Source organism: Peromyscus californicus, unplaced genomic scaffold (genome assembly GCF_007827085.1).
Source record: "Peromyscus californicus insignis strain IS unplaced genomic scaffold, ASM782708v3 Scaffold_9__1_contigs__length_137607984, whole genome shotgun sequence".
Taxonomy (NCBI): Eukaryota; Metazoa; Chordata; class Mammalia; order Rodentia; family Cricetidae; genus Peromyscus; species Peromyscus californicus.
Genome location: NW_026294617.1, coordinates 118370921 through 118387015, shown reverse-complemented (window position 1 = coordinate 118387015; position 16095 = coordinate 118370921). Strand labels below are relative to the sequence as shown.

At 40.8% G+C, this 16095-nt stretch overlaps 1 protein-coding gene across 2 annotated transcripts in view; it reads right to left on the bottom strand.

Moving 5' to 3' along the window:
• Unc5c (unc-5 netrin receptor C) overlaps positions 1–14109 on the bottom strand; it is a 357131-nt gene extending 343022 nt beyond the window's left edge. For both annotated transcript variants that reach the window (XM_052732282.1, XM_052732283.1), the window contains exon 1: positions 13272–14109. In XM_052732282.1, coding sequence (XP_052588242.1) covers positions 13272–13395 — 124 coding nt within the window. In that variant the 5' untranslated portion in view covers positions 13396–14109. The remainder of the gene's footprint in view (positions 1–13271) is intronic.
• Between the last annotated feature and the right edge of the window lie 1986 nt (positions 14110–16095).

Here is a 16095-nt window from a genome sequence, read left to right as displayed (position 1 = left end):
TTGCAATGTTAAAAGTTTTGACATAATGAAAAAGGTTAATTGTTTCAATTCCTTTAGAAAGAGTTTAAATATTAGCCAAAAAGTAGAGTTCGATAATTAATTTTTTCTTAATCTTTAACCTCCATTTTACAAACACAGCAATGTACAGTTTAAAAAGAATAAATGGGTATTTTTCACCTATAGTTATCAAATACTAGTTTTGTTGAAATACATTCTAGATTCAGAACTTGCAACTAAAAAACTGTCACTGAGGCTAGAGAGCTAGCTGACTGGTTAAGTGTACTTCTAGTTCCTGCAGAGGACTGTGGTTTGATTCCCAGCACCCACATGACTCACAATTGACTGACATGCCAGTTCTGGGGAGACCATATACCCTCTTCTGGCTTCCAGAGGCATGTATGCACACACGCAGCAAACACTCTTATACATAAATAAAATGAACTTTGTTCTTAAAAAGTCATACTGAAGCAAATTTGCTACTTTTCTAAGTATTTTAATGTAAAATAATATCATAATCTGGTATAAATTTTGAATTTTATAATGTGCCATTTTCTTTTACAAAATGTTTCTTTGATAAAACATTTTTGTTGGTCCATAAGATGTTCTTCCATTTGATATTAATCCCAACTGAACACAGTCCTCTCATTCTCGTAATAGAATTTTAGCAATGCCAAATGAAGATTGTTACATAGTGTAGACGTTTATGATAAGAATAAAATAATAGCAACAGCAATATCAGAGACTAAAGTGCATTAAGTGCTTGTCTAGTGCCAAGAAGTGTCCTCAGTTCTTCACTTTTCATAACCCACTCCTCCTGACAGCTCTATGACATCAATACCATGATTATTCTTATCTTCTACTCCCAATGTGAAGTGAAATGAAGATTTTATACTTACACACAATCACCAGACACAAAGTTCAACATGCTTTCCTCATCTTTGCCAAGGGACTTGCAGGCACAATGGCAGTATTTGTAGTACCAGTTGTCACAGGATACCCATTGTTCACATATGTGAATAATTTTAAATAAATTTTGTTGTATTCTATAGATTTCTTCAACTAGAAAATTATCAGATCCAAACACAGATGCAGGCATACATTCACAGGTGTACACAGACATGCAAAGAGTATGTTTTAAATTTCCTGGTAGTCAAGGAGAGAGAGAGAGAGAGAGAGAGAGAGAGAGAGAGAGAGAAAGCCATTCCCTTATGTGAATGGAGTCATGATAAATCTCAGAGTGGACTATTTTAAGAAAAGCTTTGCAAGCATAAATAAACACAATTAAGTGAAAATGTCTTTACTCCAATTTTTTTACGTATAGTTCATACCAAGATAGTTACATACTTTTAAAACTGTCCAAGAAAGTAAGTCCATTACATAGCAGGGAATTATTTTCCTAAAAATTGTTCTAAGCTAATATAATAACTGTCCAATTTCAATAAATTTAGGATCATCTTGTTATATTTTCAACATAATTCAATTTCATAATACAAGTTTGTAGATGGGTACACATTTATTATGCAGGCAAATACAATGACATTTCCTTTTCATTTCACAATAGAATTAAATTGCAAGCACTACAAAAGGAAAAATGCATGGAAATAGCCATTTTAAAAAATGTTTTAGTCTTTAAAAGTGGGTTGAAAATTAAAAATCAAAGTTCACTTGTTTGGAGGGAGGCATATTCCCATCTGTTATTAATGTCTGTGTTATACACTAAAGACAAGATTATTCACCAAGGCCCTCATATAATATGTCAGTAAATGGGATTTTGGTTAGTAATTTAATTACATAAACTCTGACCATGTAAGCTCACAATTCATTCAAAATGAATATTTACAGTGTCCTGGGATGAATTAAAACACTTAGTGACACTAAAGAGAACTTCTTGATTTCATTAGGAAATGCTTGTATAAGAATCTATTCACACAAAAGGCAAAAATCTCTGGCATAGCTAAAGAATAAGCTTTGTCTTTTTGTTATCATTCTTTTCAAGAAATACAAGGTAATGTAAGGCGTTTACTTTTTATCATGTAAAAAAAAATCATGGTACAAATAAGTAAAAGATGTGACATTTGGTCATAGAACAGAACTCAGAACTCTGAAGGCAAGAAAATATGATGAGAATTCAAATGAACATCATGAAGATGCTGAGGGAGCTTGTGCACATGTGATTGGGGTTATATGCTGACTTGGACTCCACCCTCCTGACTTATGCTGGGTTTTGCTAATGGCCTGATAATAGGGAAGGGGGAGGCGGGTAGGGAGGTCTCCTAGTACTTTAGAGTGGTGTGAGCATGACAGCCGCTGATTAATTACTGCCCAGTTCTCAACTCACATCAGATGACTGAGCAGCCCTGTTCAGCACCACAATGGTGTCACAGTTACAGAACACTGGCTTAGAACATGCTTTCTGATGACTTACAAGAGATTTTCAGATTCTATAATAATTAACAGTATCCAATTTTTGTCTTTTAAATGACTAAAATGTCTATAAGAATTTTTTTCTAGAGATGAAAAATATATTTAAGGAATTTGGTGGGGGATGATATGAGCATTCATTGCAGACAGCACATACATATTGCATAGCTTTGAAAATATTACCCCAGGGATCATTTATGAATATTAGTGTGTTAAATTATACCTGTGCTTTCGCTTTTTCCCCTTCCAGACCCTCACTCTCCTTCCCACTTACACACACAACCGTTTATGGACCGGCTTCCTGTGGTTTCAAAGTACATGGAAAAATAAGCATTGCAGCTAATAGCAGAAAAAAAATCTCTTCACTTTAAATGAACTTCTCGGGCGAGGGTGGGGGGTGGGTACCTTATGTGAATGCTGGCTCCTATGGAAACAACTCCTTTACAATGTCAGCTTAAACTACTCCAGATGATTTCTTTCAAAGCCTCCCTTTAAAGCCATCACTGCCACATATTATCTCCTTGTTATATAGACTGTTACTTTTGTTTCATCACAAATCTCTGCCTCTTTAGTAGCAGCCCTGCTACTACTATCAGATGGCATTTGTTTTACTTAATGTACATAGTTTCAGAAAGAAAATACAGAACTGCTATTACTGCATTCTGTGAAAACATGCCAGCATACATTTAGCTGACACGGCATCAGCTGGTATTTAAACTGGGCTTAGCTAATGGACTTTTAATGTCAGCGGGGTTATGTGCAGTTACTGGCTATTAGCAGAAATGGTTCCTTTCTATAAAAATCACTTTTCCTCAAGTGTGTTGTTTGAACATTCCTTTCCCTAACTTAGTGACTGTCACTGAATGCTAAATAAACCCAAGGACTCTGGAGTCTGCCTTTATCTTTAAGATCCTTTTTTAACTTTGCAATTCAGCATTAAACAGGCAACCTTCCCCTTTCCCATTAACTTTTAGACTTGTAATCACAAAACCTTGTGAGGAATAATAGTTACTTTGTCATTTTTCACAGTATACTATGTACTTTGCTATGAAAACCCTAGGTCAACCATGAAGGATGGATGCATGATGGAGTGTCTAACATAGTTATCTGAATCCTAGAATGTGTGTACTATTAAAAATTTTAAGTTAAAAATTAAAATTTCCAAATATTTTGCAAATGTATACATGCTAACAGCCACTACAAAGTGACATTTGAATGTGTCTGTATTTATTACTATACTTAGTATAGGCACAAAGCAAGTTATTGCCATATCCTGAATGAAAATATATTTATTTTTTCCATCAAGTTTTCCTTCTGCATGGTTAACTTTCTTTGTCCATTTAAGTAAAAGTTTCATTAGATATTGTGATCACATTAGAAATAAGACAACTAAGATGGTATCTGTGGGAGACTAAGAAAACCCATCACAATTCCATTTTGTCAAAGGTGAAATAACCTCCCCTGGATTATGGCCAGAAAAAAAGAGCCCAGTTGACCTTACCTTCAAAGGGCCCATGTATAAAATCATTTCATGAATGGCACTTCCAGAACAATGCCTATTCCCTCAGAGAAGTCAAAATATTCAGGAGCGTGTGTGAAAGTTGTTCCCCCTGCTGCTTGGAAATAGATCTTCTACTGAGTACAGACATTCAACTGTAGTCAGTGAATGAGAGTTCACCATAAGACATTCAACTGTAGTCAGTGAATGAGAGTTCACCATAAGACATTCAACTGTAGTCAGTGAATGAGAGTCCACCATAAGACATTCAACTGTAGTCAGTGAATGAGAGTCCACCATAAGACATTCAACTGTAGTCAGTGAATGAGAGTCTACCACAAGACTATGGGGAAAACCAAACAGACAGAAGCTCTGCGTATGTTTGCCAGAGGCCATAGAAAGTAGACATCTCTTGGTATCAGGAAACAACTTGTTGCCATCAGCTGAGGCAGGTATGTCTCTGCACCACACAATGAAATGACTCAGAAATTTGACAAGGAACTTTGTACAGGAAAGTGGGATGTAATTTTTTTTTATTATTAAGAAAGCTGTGTTTAAATCTGAGTTGCCAGTTTATAAAAACCCTTCATAAATGAGCTCTGTAAATAAAAATAAAGCATTTATTTTTTCAGGGTAATTGCCAAATCTCTTTAAAACTAAAAGTTCTCTTCTAAAACGGCAAAACATGCTACGTGTACACAATGCACACTCCCGTTGTTACGCATACATTCACATACACGCTCATAGGAAATTACCAAACTATTAATCTATTCCTTATAATTTATTCATTGCATTAAAATCTCTGTGAAAATATCATCCTAGAAAAATTAGTTATTTAATTTGATAAAAATGGCATGCATGTCTTTGATTTGATTTGTAATAAATTCAGTAAAGTTATCCCTCCCCTTTGCAACTGGGAAGGCATATATATCTACAGCTAAAACTTTTCCCAGTCATCTTTCTAGTTTTCTTAATCATGTTAATGTAAGTAAATGGTAACAGTTTCACTGTGGTCCTCTTCATTATTTATAGATAGATACATGTATGTAGCAGTGGTATAAAAATAAACATTTAGCTCAGCCTGGGGATACAGACAGTGATAACAATCTCTAAATGCACTGTAATTCTATTAAGTCAGTTCCACTTAAGCAAATTCATTTTTAGGGACAATAGTTCCTAAAAATTCGCACATAATTTGAGCATAATGCTTCGGATTTCTTCCAAGCAGGTGAGCCTTAGGAAACAGCAGGGTATTGTTGTCAATGGCAATGTTTAACAAGGTACATGGAGATTAAGTGGCACATTTCCTAAAGATCACTGGTGTGTCTCAGAACAGCCCTCATCTGATTCCCAGTCAAGCGTGCCCTACTCCAATAGGTACATGAAAAATCCAGATGCAACTTCTTCTCAAACATAGTCTATGAAAATTCTTTGGAAATCCTTTGTCACTTAAGAGTAAGACAACTAAGCCATGATTTATACAAAAGTTCTATGTCATAAACTTCTTCAATATTATGAGGAGAAATCAATCTTGGGCATCTATTTCAGATAAAATCAATAATGAATCATAAAATCAAACAAACAAAACCATTCTCCTCCACTCCTGAAAGCAGTCACAGAAATGAATTTCTGTTTCCCAGGGTGAAAGCCCTGTGGGTGAAGGCCCTGTGGGTGAAGGCCTTGTGGGTGAAGGCTCTGTGGGTGAAAGCCCTGTGGATGAAGCCCCTGTGGGTGAGGGCCAAGTGTCAGCTTCCCTCAGTCCTTGTGTTGAGTCCCTAAGGTACTTCTAAGTTACAGCGTCTCATCATTTTAGAGATCCAGAATGATGCTTGCCAAAGAAAAAGAGAGGTAACATAGTTACTGTTTTATTTAGAATGATTCAGCATTGCTGCTTGCTAAACTTGAGTCTTTCCACTGGGTGGCCACAATGTGTACATTTTGCAAAGTCTTTACTCAAAGGAGATACAATGTATCACTTTTCTTTTGACCAAAAGCCAGAGTAAACATATGTGGAATACACATAATCTTCCAAGTCGAGTTACCAGAAATTACTCTTCTTTGTTGTCTCTAAGTTCCCCCCACCCCGTGGTAATTTGGAGTTTGCTTGGTTTAGATTAAAGATAACACAGGTCTCAAAACCTGTAAAATAGTTAACAGTCCTATGGTCACTGACAATCACTTTTAGCTTCTGTCAAAGAAATTGACCATCTGCTTAATTTCGAAGGAGTTCTTCAAAAGGGCTCTTTCAGCTCTTGGTATTCAAAAAAAAAAAAGAATAGCATGATGATTTAGAATATTAAATATAGGTAACAAACTTGTAAATTTACAGAGAATAGAATGATTAAAAACTCCTTCCTCTAATTTTAATTTTACACTTGAGTTTTCTTTGCCAATGATTAGAAATGTTGTTACATCATGCAACCTAGCACATTGTACAAAACTTCTGTTTTCTGTGAGAATGTATCTTATGAATTGATGTTACCTGATAAATTTTCTTCACAAAGTGTATATTCTAAACTTTCATATTATTTTATAATACTTTTTAATTTCTACACCAACCTTAGTTTTCATGAGCTGGCCTACATTTATCTTCCTGGACATATTTGGGTTAATAAGTAGACTTCAGAAACATTTTGATATACAAGCACTGATCTATTTTTATTTAAATCAACTTTCTTATGTAAGACTTTTCAACAGGGAAAAATAGAACACAATGAATTATACTTATGTTCAAGTAGTCTACAACTTAATAATCAATTAAGACACTGAGAAATGTTAGCACTCATCAATAAACTTGTTAAATGTGATGAAGGAGTTTCTGTTTAACATCCGTAGCTGGACAAAAAAGACAGTATGTGCTCATCTTACAAGGCCTTTTTACTGCTCTCATAATTGCTGAGACATGAAACTAGCCACAGTAGCCACATGACACAATGATTAATGAAGTTAGGGCCCCCTAGCCTCACAACATTTTAAAATAAATAAGGCTTGTAACTCTGGAGTTAAATTTGATTAATCGATATTATATGTTAATAGGATTATGTTATTCCTAGTATTCGGAATAAGAACTCCAACAGGCATGTCAATATGATGAAAGTTTACCTTGTTCCCTTTCTCTTCCATGGCAAAGTAAGACTCAGTGTGTTGTTTAATTTAAGGAAGATATTCCCCAAACATTGTAGTTTTCAGATGTTAGCTTCACTTTGCAACACAATGCACTTTTGAGTTACTGCTCATTGCTAATAAAAGGTGTACTGATGTAAGGACAAATATCTGCATGTTAGGCTCTTTCAAAGCTGTAGCTGACTTTCTGAATTATAACTTAGTTTAATTGATGTCACAGGACTTCAGCACTATGTGGAGAAGGATAGATCTGTTTAGCTGCCTAATTTCCATACACTCTTTCGTGTATTTCAGAACTTCATTGTATAATTCTCATGCTCAGAATGAGAGAAAGCCCCATTTCAAATGCAAGCTAAAACTTTTCAATGAATTCTCAAATTATAGCTTGATATTTGCTGTTATTTTCCTTATGAAGCGTATAATTACTTGTGACATATCTTTTAGATTTTCAAAAAAAGGCATTTTGATGTATGCAAATTGGTAGATAGGATACACACATTCAGTACTTCTGATTCTTTGAGTTCACTGAGATATTTGCACAAAATAATTTTTATTAAAATTTTGCAAATCTTAAGGCAAAGTACAAGAGAAACTATAGGCTACAATATTTTTTTAAAGAATTACAAATAATAAAATTCTAGCATTTTAAAATTACTCCTGAAAATGTACTTCTATCAAGTAGCACAAAACTGTCCCTAAGTTTTAAAATACACTAGAACTGATTGATATTCTATATATAAGGTCTCAGATCTATGGAGTCCTTCTTCACAAATGCAAGCAGTGAAAGATACAAGTAAGCAGTAGAATAAAAGAGTCCATGCAGAGGTCCAAGGAGCTGTTGGTTAAGAGACTGAGAGAAAGATGGTAATTGAAACAGAGAGGGATAAAGAGGGAAAGAGAGAGAGAGAGAACAAGGGGAAGATAAGATATTTGGGGTTAAGTGCAGAACTTCACTATCAATAACTTAAAACAGAATGACAGTTTTGCAGGAAAAATGTGTTTATTTTAACTATAAGTAAAATAAACATAAAAGCCCCTTGAAATCTTTAATTTTGTCTTACAAGTTGGTCAGAGAGCAACATGCAAAGAAATATGAATGATTATTTATTGTGTATGTTCACTACAATTACAAGCAATTAAATGTAAAAAATTCAAATAGAGCTTGAGTAAAATGAAGTACCGGTACATTTGTCTCACTTTTTCCTGGTGTTTTACAAAGTTTCATGCCAAGGAATCATAATACTTTCTGTGAGGTATCTATTGTTCTAGTTGATTTACATATATTAATTCAACCCTAGTATGACCTATGGTATGCATTTTCTTATTTTACATGTGAGGAAACTGAGGCACTGAAAAGTAAAATAACTTAAGCATGGTCACATTGCTAGTAGATGTTGGGAGAAATATGAGGCATTGTGCTAACTAAAACAACAGGCACACAGTATTAGCAGTTCTTAGCTTGTACCTCCCCAAAGCCAGACAAAATAGACATTGACTCTAAGTAAACAAGAGTGAGGCTACAGCTTCATGGCATAGCACTTGCCTACCACAACATGTACAGGGACCTAGATTCAATCCCCATTACCAAAAGGTGGGTGGATCTGAATACAAGTAATACTTTTGAAATGCAAATTTAGGGAAAATCCCACTTCCAAGATAGGCATAGTGGTGCACAACTGTAATCCCAGTAATGGTATGGGGTAGGGACTGAGGTGGGTGGATCATCGTGAGTTCACAGCCAGCATGGAAGAGGGGGTAAGAATGAATGAGACTATATGTCTCGACTGGCTCAGCCCCCAAGTGTCCCCTTCCTGTTACTTGCAACCAAATCATTACCATGAATCCTCTATGTACAAAACGTTGGAACTATCCCCAGTACCACCATCACTCATGGTAGAATCTTAACCTCCTTGACACAAGGGACATATCTGCACCCAGTGTTATAGATCAGAAAGTAATATGCTGACAGGTCTGCCCTGAGGTTGAAGACAGTTTATTCAAGTTTAAGTCGCATACAGTCTGGGACATAATACCAGTGCACATTATTTGTTTGTTAGGAACTTCACTTCTAGTACACCCTCTACTCAAATGAGCTCAAAAGTTTAGTGTGCAGGAAAAAGACAATGCAGATTGTCTTTTTAGTTGACAAGGGTCAACTAAATGCAATCTATGATGAAAGTTCAAGGCTAGAGTCTAGGCCCAACTTCTACCACCAGCAGCTTCCAGAAATGGCTTCAGCCCCCAGTACTTCTTCTGAGAATTTCTCCTGAGAGTGACTCCCTCTGCTGCTCCAGCAAAGCCATGACCTAAATCAGAAAACTGCTATGCACAGTTAAGGCTGATGGAGCACATTCTCCCTGTTCATGCTAACAGAAGAATACAGCACATATCAGAGGATAGTTACATTTAAGTCTCAACAATAACACTAAATAAGTAAAGAGGGTTAGCCTAGTACAGTTCATGCCTCCCTTATATCCTTAAGGAAGTTTAAAATATATTGCTATGAATTCTAATGGTGATCTGTTCCCAAGGCACCAAAGATAGACACTTTCAATAATCTTTCCCTCTTAACTGGGATGGTTTTTTTTAATAGAATGATTTCTAATTTTTGTTTTATTGACAGAGTCTGGCTTTGTTGTACAGGGTGGCTTTGAACTTACATTCCTCATGCCTCAGCCTCCTTCAGTGGGAATCTTACAGGAGTACACAACCGCACTCCTTCATGAGTCCTCATTTCACTTTCCTAAGCCAGTGCTTGGAAAGTTTGTTCTCTGAAGGCTTTTAATCACTGTCTAAGTTAGAATGCACAGGATTACCTGTCTAACAAAGGCCAACTTGCCAGTGTTCCCTTATTGTAAATCTCCCAAGTGAGTACATGAATTTGTCATCCCGAGGAGTATATGAAAGAATAACAATCAAATTCTGTTGTCATCCAAGCCCACTGATTGCTTGTAACAAAGCAACATGCATGAAGTCCTGAAAGTATTCTTTCCTCCTCTCTGGGAGAAGTGTGTCACTTGCTGTATGAACACACTATACATTAACGCAATGAGAATTATTCCTGACGAGTCTTCAGTAATTTTCTGGTCTGAATTTGGAGGTATTAGCACACATAACACTAGCTGGTGGCAGATAAGAGAGACATCATGATGTGTAAGGGTGGCATAATAGGAGGTAATATTCATACACAAACACACACACACACACAGACACACTCCTTGCTCTTCCTAGTAAAAATCTTTCATTCTTGGAAGTCAGGAGCCCTGAAAATTCCCTGGAGTGAAGGTTTCCCAGCAATCCTCAATGAAACAATTAGAGCACACGCAGAGAGGGGAAAGTTGTTGCCTCCAGCTTAGAGAATTTCCCAAGGACCTGTTTAAAATGACTGCTGTCTGTCTTTAAACCACAGTTGCAAAATTTGTTCACTCACAAATAATACTCTCTCTGTTCTATCTTAAGCAACCCCTCTTCTCTCTCTCTCTCTCTCTCTCTCTCTCTCTCTCTCTCTCTCTCTCTCTCTCTCCAACTGGACTGCTTTCAACTAAATATATATTTATTTTCAAAACCTTCTCATTTTCACAGTACTGCCCCAACAGATTAAAAACCTTCACATGGTAAAGTACTTAATGATTGTGATTGTCCCTGTTCTAAATTGCATATGTACTTCCATTCATAAAAATAGTCCACTGGGGTCATTAAGACATCAGAACACACAAATGGCACCTTGAGGGTATGTGTGGGAGCTCTAGTGCAAAGTGAAGAGAAAGGAGACAGTGGAGGAAATGGGAGCCTGCCTCCCAGACCATCCTACAGTGAATGACTTGAGAAGTGTTAACAGCAGGTCAGTAGTAAACAGGCCTGGCTAATGAGTAGCAGCCACAGGGACAGTAGCTGATAGCAGATTTCTGGGCTTTACACTTCCTTTGATGTCTCCCAGATAACACAGGAAGAGCTGGTGTTCTGGAACATGGAGGATAACAAAGATAAAAGTAGGAGTCCTGCATCTCAGACCATGTGATTTGAAGGGGAAAAAAAATGTTATTCTCCCTGAACTAAAGTAAATGGAGAAAAACCACACCAAAAGCACACACATCCTGCCGAACCTGCTTTTCTTTTGCTGCCTAAGATCAGAATTAATCCTCAGCCTTTGCCTTGTCTGGTGTAGATGAAGAAAAAGTGCAAGAGGCAAAGAGTATCTGGAGTGCCTTTCCTTTCGGTCGGTCTCTGCTCCCTTCCTTCAATATTAATCCACTTACAGTCCCCTGTTTGATTATCTCAATCGATTCTTCTCCTACCCAGTCTTTTTAATTTGGCTCTTGTAAGCTCTCCACAGGGATCCTGCCTCCTTTTGGCATCTTTGGGGACTTTAACTTGCCTATTGCCAAACCATTCCCTTACCCTGCCCCTCCAACCTCAATGGCTTAGTCCTTTGTGCATCCAGTAATGACAAGGAGTTCCAGCAGGAGTCACATAGCTGATTCCAGAACTGTTCATCAGGTTGCTCACTTAGGCTTTCTAAGATCCTCCTCTAAGTATTCCTGGCTAGCGTCCTGAGAACTTCTGACCAATTTCAAGAAATATAGGCTTTCCAACACAGAGTTGCTTGAAAATGGTCAGATGTGCTTTGGGGGTGTGCGTAAGATAACCAGTGCTGACCCACAAGGGATGGGAGGTGTCCGTCCAAAAGGGAAGGAAGGATTTATGAGCATGGCCACTTAGCAGTGTAGCAGGAAAAACCCATACTCCTTAAGTGGCTCTCTCTGAGTCACACTGTCTTGCTAATGACACCTCTCCATGAGCACCAGACTTGCCTGACCTAGGGGCTCCCTTCTGCCTTCCTCACCCACTTCCTGCACCAGTGCCTTGAAATTTTAGGAGACGTAAGTCTGCAGTTGGGAAAAACCAGTGCATGAGCATCATTGATAGAGTCGGTGTTACTGCTTGGTCTCCTCTGCTCTCTAAATTCATAAAAGAAGCGTGTGTGTGTGTGTGTGTGTGTGTGTGTGTGTGTGTGTGTGTGTGCGTGTGTGTACACGCGCGTACGCGCGCGTATTTGTGTGTGGAGGGTAGGTGGGTGTGTAGGGAAGGTCTCTGAACTGCTTCTCAATTGCTGCATCTCTCAAAGCTATGTTGCTTCCTGGCTATAGGCATTAAATAAATAAGTAAATAAATAAGTAAATAAGTAAATAAATAAATAAATAAATAAATAAATAAATAAATAAATAAATTTTAAATGGATGAAAGATTCGGGTAGGAACTGGGCTTGGATTAGATGTCTTGGTGACCGGAGATATGCCAGAAAGGGAAATCTACCTTCTTCCACTGCCTTTCTTTTATCCACTTTCCAGACCAAAATGCTGGGAGCTGCACCACCCTCTAAAACTCAATGAGCAAGAAGGGACACCCCCAGGATGACCCTCAGTCTTGGTGCCTCTTCTCTGCCCTTACACATTCCCAACTCCGGATCACTGTCCTCGTAGCCCGGCTTTGCCCAGGACGCCGCACACTTTCTTCAAGGCTTACATGCGTTAAAATGTCAGTTATAAACTGGTTAGCAGTGCCCCTTCCCGGGGAGTTGCACACTTGGCCTGAACAACTAGTCTCCCACCAGGGCTCTGTGGGTATGAAGTTTTCTAAGGTTCGCCTGGTGGGAGGGGAACACGGAGAGAATGCTAGGAGAGAGGCAGGCACATCAGGAGCCTGTCCTTTCTGGGCGAATTGAGCATCTCCATAGCGCCCCACCAGCAGTCTAGGGGCACCGGCGCCTATAGGTCCTAGGCAGTAATGGACACATTTCCTTAGTTGAAATGCGAGAAGATGCTGCAAGCCCAGCCACCGCACACCGCGGGGAGTCTCTGCATACCGCGCATATCGGGGCACATGTATGGCACACCACACCGCCACTATCCAGATCTTTGGAAACCTCCATGTGTACAATATGCAACAACGTGTGCGCGTGGGGCTGAAAGTGCAAAAGACACTCCAGGATCCCACGGGCACAGAGGCAGTGGCTTTCCTTTCACACCCTGGGTCCATCCTCACCCATCTCCCGAGCTAAGACTGAAAAATCTGGTTTCTTAACTAGTTGGAAAAGTGAAATTTAAAGTGGTTTCCACTGAGGACAACCAAGCAGATGAGGAAGCTAGGCTCACCGGGGAGAAGGAGAAGCAGAGAAGAGGGAAGGCAGAAGCAAAGGGAGGTGACCGCCGCGCCCTGTGGACCCCCTTACCTTGAGCGGCCGAGCCAGTGCCGCTGGCGCTGAGCAGGGCCAGGGCAGGTAACACAAGCATCTGCAGCACATATCCCAGTCCCAGTCCGCAGCGGGCCGCTGTCGCCCGCAGACCTTTCCTCATCGTCGGCAGAGGTGTGCGGGGGGAAAGAGGAACGCCACCGGGAGACGCGCAGACAGCAGAGAGCCCCGCCGGGCAGGAGGCTGAATCCGGCCACCGCCAGGCAGTCCTGAGAAATAACAGCAGGCCAAATGCCACACTCCACTTTCTCCAAGGGCAGGGGCCAAAAGGGGTGGAGAAGAGCCTCCGAGGAGGAGTTTGAAGGTCCCTCGTCCTCTGCGCCTAGCCACTGACGTCTCCCGCCCGCCTGCGAGTGCTCTGCCCCCACTCGGGAAATGCAGGGAGGCGCAGCGCGGCCACCGCGGCCGCTCCCGCAGCTCCGCCGCCTGCCCAGCGAGCGGGCGCTGCTCTCGGGTCCCCGCGCCCGCGGGGATCGCACAGGCGCCGGGGAGGGGAGGTGGCGAGAGTGGGAGGAGAGGCGAGCGGGCGAGGCGCTCCTGACTCCTGTCCTTGCGCTCCTGTGCCGGAGAGAGACGCCCCGGCTGCCGCCCGCCCGCCGACGGTCGGGCGACAGTCGCCTCTTGGAGTGGGGCGAGCGGGGGTCCTGGGAGGCGCTCGCCGAGGAGGCGTGGAGGGCGCGGCCCCACTCCGCGAGGGGGGAAGCAGCGGCGGGAGCGCGCTCGCCCGCCTTATGTAAGCGAGGATGGAGTGAGATCCACGCCTCGCGTGGAAGGTGGAGTCCGCCGGGTTCACTGGCTCACTCGCTCAAACGCTGACAAGGGACACCTGGAAGCAGAGGCAACCGCGGCCAGGGGCAGCGCAGCCTCCTGCCGGGCGCCAGACTCCTGCTCCGCCAGCGCTGCGGGCGCGCCTCAGGCCACTTGGCCCCGTCCAGCGGAGCTCAGCCCACCGCCTGGCAGTGTCCCTGAGCCGGCCAAGCCTCAGCCAGAAGCCCCAGGAATGCACTCGCGCTAGGATTTTGGGGAGTTGCGCTTGATTAAGCCCGAGGCGGGCTGGAACTTATTCTCAGAGATGGGAAAGAAGGCAAGAAGCGTTTGCAGTGCTCCAGCCCACTATCTTTGGGCTGTCAGCGCCAGTCAGGCTGTTTTATGCTCTGCGAGCCTGTGACCTATTTGCGATGGAACAAAAACTAAAAATCAATGGAAACTCCCTCGGTACTGCTTCCTTTGCCTGTTCATCTTGGTGGCTGCTGAGATGGAGCAAATAAAGAGTGCTGAGGCAATACCAAGAGAAACTCCCAGAAAACAGGCAGAACAAAATCTGTAGATACTCAACACGATGTTGGAGCCTATGAATTAGTCTCCAAATTCCTAACAGCGGCGAGTGAGGACTAAATCTGCAATAATTCAGAAAGAATTGGGTGGGAGGGGGGCGTGTGGTTAGGTTGTGAATTCCCGATATGAAGATGAAGGAGGAATGTGAAGATAAACGGATAAAATGAGCCCAGTCTAGACAAAAGGAAGGCAAATGTATGAACACACCAGTTATGCTCCACAAGATAGCATTGTGAGAAAAATTCATTTCTAAGATTAGTGCATTTTAAAATTAATACTTTATCATGTAATAGTTAAGTTCAAAGTGGAAAAGGAGCCATGTGTAAACACACACACACACACACACACACACACACACACACACACACATCCCATACTTGAGGGGGCAGAAAGGAAGGAGGGGGAGGAAAAAATATGAATTCAAGTTTAATTTGAAGAGCAGTCATAACTCTGTTTAGGTGGGCAGGCCAGGTAACCTTTGCATGTCTTGGTGTCTTTTTCTGTAATATTCTCCTAGATCTTTGCTAATGCCTCATGATTTTGCCTGCCCAGTTCCACTGAAACCCCTACCCCATTATGTAAGCTTTGGATGAATTTCATAGACTTGGAAAGGTCTCTCTTGGGAGAGACACTGACAAAATTAGCCCCTTTTTATTTCCATGGAGACTCTGCCTGACACTTTAAAATCGCTTAATTTTCTTTAGCTTACCCACATGGCCACATCATGATATGTAGGCAAGAGGTCACATGCTGGTACCAGATGGGCAGATCAATCCACAGGATTTACTAGTGGGATGACATTGTCCCAAAAGGCCAAGTGCCTTTTCTTCTAATCTGTAAAATGGGTCTACTAGAAGTAATGATCTATAAGGTTTTGTGAGGTTTGAATGAGTTAAATACAGGTAAAATGCCTGGCATAAAGTCTTTGTTGATTGTTCTTTGATCTAGAATATTCTCAGCTTTTCTTGCTACCTCAGCTAGTTCTGTTCAATAGTATTGTCTCCACTTAAGATTGAGAATATGTTTGTGTCTATGTTCTCCAAAATTGTAGTTATTGGTTCGCATGTATATCTGGATAGTAGAAGTGTGGCTTCTGTGAAATGGCAATTTTAACTTTTATGTCACTAATCATTTGAATGTTAATGGCTATCTGGAGACAATGGCTACCACGGTGGATGGTGCAGATAACCCATTAATATCCCGAATAGTACCACCAGAGGGACTTTGATTAAACTTAGTGGTTTTCTCTGCATTTTCCCCAAGAAGGATAAGAGCTTGAAGTCCATGAGAGAAACCTCTGTGCAAACTCAGTGTTGTGTAAAAAAAAGACTCCAAAAGTTGTAAAGTGTTAGGTGTGGTGGTGCGTGTTTTTCATCCCAGCACTCAGGAGGCAGAAGCACGAGAATCTCTGTAAGTTTGAGGCCAGCCTGGTCTACATAGGGAGCTGTAGGTTAGCCAGAGCTATGTA